The sequence below is a fragment of the Ceratina calcarata genome, unplaced genomic scaffold (assembly GCF_001652005.2).
Source record: "Ceratina calcarata isolate Rehan_Ccalc_2016 unplaced genomic scaffold, ASM165200v1 scaffold579.2, whole genome shotgun sequence".
NCBI classification, from domain to species: Eukaryota; Metazoa; Arthropoda; class Insecta; order Hymenoptera; family Apidae; genus Ceratina; species Ceratina calcarata.
Genome location: NW_017177008.1, coordinates 39,390 through 43,198, shown reverse-complemented (window position 1 = coordinate 43,198; position 3,809 = coordinate 39,390). Strand labels below are relative to the sequence as shown.

The 3,809-nt window shown below is 28.9% G+C and overlaps 1 protein-coding gene across 1 annotated transcript; it reads left to right on the top strand.

Annotated features, from left to right (window-relative positions):
• The first annotated feature begins 26 nt into the window (after window positions 1-26).
• Window positions 27-3,782, top strand: LOC108629595 (uncharacterized). The gene is made up of 2 exons (XM_018032360.2): window positions 27-2,729; window positions 2,885-3,782. Exons 1-2 carry the CDS (start codon window positions 2,690-2,692, stop codon window positions 3,616-3,618), a joined length of 774 nt encoding a protein of 257 aa, XP_017887849.2. The 5' UTR covers window positions 27-2,689; the 3' UTR covers window positions 3,619-3,782.
• Window positions 3,783-3,809: the final 27 nt, after the last annotated feature.

The window sequence follows — 3,809 nt, the reverse complement described above, 5'->3', positions numbered from 1 at the left end:
AAGCGTTTTGTTTATACAATTTACAAATATCAAATTCTTATTGTATGTACTTTCTATTAGAGAAAATACTTCGTTGTTAACCATTTATTGTAATTATAATCTTCCTCTTTAAAGACCAATATTATCGATGGGGAACAATTTTTAATATTTTAATACAGTTTTAAAATATATTTCAAAGCTTACAGATGAAGAAATTCTATGTTGTTGTTTACATGTAAGAATATGCAATTCACTGTACAAGTCTCCTCTTTTTCTACGAGGAATTCTCCTAATACGTAATTTTGAATCATTATCCTGAATAAATCATCATTCAAAAGTATCATTTAAAATTCAAGCTATATTTCTAATTTTATAATGATTACGAATATTGTATTCAGGAAAAAATTTATTTAATAGGCAATTTTGCTAGGATGATTTGCAACAAAACGAACAGTACGTTACGCTGAGAACGCGTTTTTAAATGTGAAAATGAAATTTTCGGAAGTGTATATGAAAAGTTCTTTGAAAATTAGTATTACTAGTACAGTAATTATATCTCAGTATCGTAAAAGAAATACTGAGAGAAATATTTGTGCCTTTGACAAAATTTAGTTTTCTAATCCTTCTGTAATTTGTGATGCAAGATAGAAAAGCGAACAGATTAAATATAAAAAGAAAACAGATAATGTATATATCTTTATAGAGTTAACGATCGACAGTCTGATTAAAATTAATAACCAGCGAGGAACTTATGCGAAATGTTTAACAAACATTTCGATAGGCTTTGAATTATTTAAAATAATACAAAAAATCATACGTATTATCCTTCTCTTTAGAAGACCAATGACTCCGACTTTTGCAATTGAAAACTCCTGTACCATTTGCTTTTAACGAACAGATAACTTCAATCATCAATAAATCAAAATATTGAGCGATTGAAAAATTTAACTATCCTATATTTTGTGACAACTTTTATCATCCACACAACATATGTTCTGCATTTATGCAAAACGATTATCTTTCTTATTGCTTATTAAATGATCAGTTAATAACTTAAGCTATATAGTAACGAAATTTAGCCAGAATTATAACTCGTAATTAAGAAAGCAACTTAATACCAGGTATCAAATAACTTTTACTTTTAATTGGTGCTGTATTAATAATTTTTCAATTCCATATATTTGTATCACATTTTTCAAGTTTTTGGAACATTCTTCAAGCTTACGTTAATCCTAAAAGGGGACTATGTTTAACAGTATAAATGAAAGTCTTAATCAGAATATTATGCAGTACTAATTAAAAGTTGAAGGAATACAGAATAAATGATACTGTAAATATAAAAATACAGAGTAATATTTTTTTTTGCGTCGAATGTATGAAGGATAGCTGAAGAAGGAAAATCTAATGAACCGAATAAGGTATAAAAGAGAATATACGGGATAAGGAGAAAAAGAGAGGGAAGCTGTGAGTAGGAAATTTCAATTTAAAACGAAGTGCACAAAATAAATTTATAATGATGTTGATATTTAACTTGTTATAAAGAAGACAAATGAGTGATCTACGTTTGATAAAAAACAAAAATTATCAACAGGCATTGCACCTACTACGTCATCGCTCAAAAGTTCGACATCGCCTGTAAAAATTAATATAAAATAAAAACTAACGTAAGCTCAATACATTTCGACTGATTTCCTCATTCATTGTATCGTACAGGCCTTCAAACTTTTGAGATGTAGTCTACGTTCATTATTTAACGATTATCGACTTTTATTCATTATTTTATTAATACTTTACAATAGAAGATTTTTATCAAAATTCGACAAGAGCAATACTCGCGGTCTTCCGTTTACAAGGACTAGGAAATCTTGATTGTATGTACAATATATATAATGACGAACCGAAAGTTATTTCGCCAATTGATGACAATACACGGAAGAAGCTGTGGAATTCTTTGATATATATCTTATGCATATTAATCAAAGAGTTGAAATACAATAGATTGTAATAGTAATTAACAAACAGCCGCGCGCGGTTAAACGAACGAAACTGTATCCTAGAGATAATGATATAGATCTCGCGTATATAACTATATGTAATCTTATCGATACTTTGTCAAGCGCGGCGGGAAATCTTTATACAAATTGTAAAAAAAAAGTAATAGTAACACGAATTTTATATCAACGATGAACTGACTTGCACTCTACAATAATCCCGTTTTTGAGAATATTACTCCGTATTTCATTTGCAATTGTTTAAACGGCAGGGAGACGTGTGATTTTGGTTTTAACGCAAATAAACGGTTATCTTATTGTAAAGAAAGAAGTACTTGATCAATCAAGTCAGTTGATCGGAAAGAAAAAGACAGGTGTCGTGAAAGTGTAATCGTAAAAGGATGTTTCATATTCCCAATATAGAGAGATGGCTATTTAAACGTAATTAGAGGGTAGTTTTATACATAAAACTGGATCATTATAAAATAAACCAATTTTTATAATGCACTGCGTTTTGTTATCCTTCACTGGTAAATAAATACGTTTACTTACTTGAAATCTCATATTACTACGTATCTTAGATCTGATTAGTAAACAATGTAATATTCTGAAAGTCAAATATAATATCAAGACGGTTAGATTTAATTAAGTCGATGAATTTTGATCTGAAGGAAGTACATAAATAATATAAATTAAATTTGTTAAACGAAGTGAATATAATGAGCAATTCGAGGAGTAGTTCTTTTGATTCAATATATAGTAAGTAATCTTTTTAAATAATGACTCACTCACATTATTTGCCAACATATTTTGCTCAAACCATATATAAATGTTACTTAATTGCATTTCCAAGAAAAATACCATATAAATAAATTAATGAAATTACTATAATGAAGTTATCTCGTTCTGTACAGGCGAAGAATTGAGCTCAGGGGTAAATTTAAATGATGCAATACTAATGTCAATCAGTGAAGATATGTCACCCGACTCGAATGATGGACATTTTTTCAATATGTGTGATTCAATTTCCATAATGAGAAATGTTGACAGAGATCTTGGTATATCGAAGAATACGAATCAGGCTGAAAATTGTTCAAGTTTGTTTGAACTTAGTGATAATACAACTTTCATGTCTTTACCTCCCATAAATCAATTACATCACGAAAATAACAAAACTGCTTCTAATCTGATGCAAAATTCCATTAATGTACGTAATTCAAGAGAAGAAAATCGTGAAACCAATAAACGTGGACCATTAAGTGAACAACTAAAACGTATATTTAAAGAAATTTTAGAGAAACATGCCATTCCCAAATCGAGTACAAGCAATTCTAATGAAAGTGAGAATTCTTTACTATATAAAATCAATTTGCAAATTGAAAAGTTGAACCAAATTGACATAAATAATAATAATCCAGTACATGAAATGGCCGAAGCTAATGATCGATTAGTTATGGAACCGATGAGAAGCTTACAGAATACCTCATACCAGGAATCAGTATTCTTTTTAAACAAATATTTTCCAAGAGAATTAGTTACTATATTAGAAAACTCCTATGAAAGTAGTACTAATTCACAGTTAGAAAATTCCTCTGAGTGGACTGGAAGGTGTATAGGCAGATTAAGAATGGATACTCTTGAATTTTAAAAAAACTAAAAGAGAATTATTATGCAAGAGATATGTTAAATAGTGAAAATATTGCCCCGTCAAATTTTTAAGATGAAATCACGAAAACTTTTTGAAAAGCAAATCAATTTTAGCACACTAATAAGAAGAAATGCGGAATTGTGAGAAGCTTGATTATTCAAAAGTATCACTAAAAATGATATCGTGTAAAA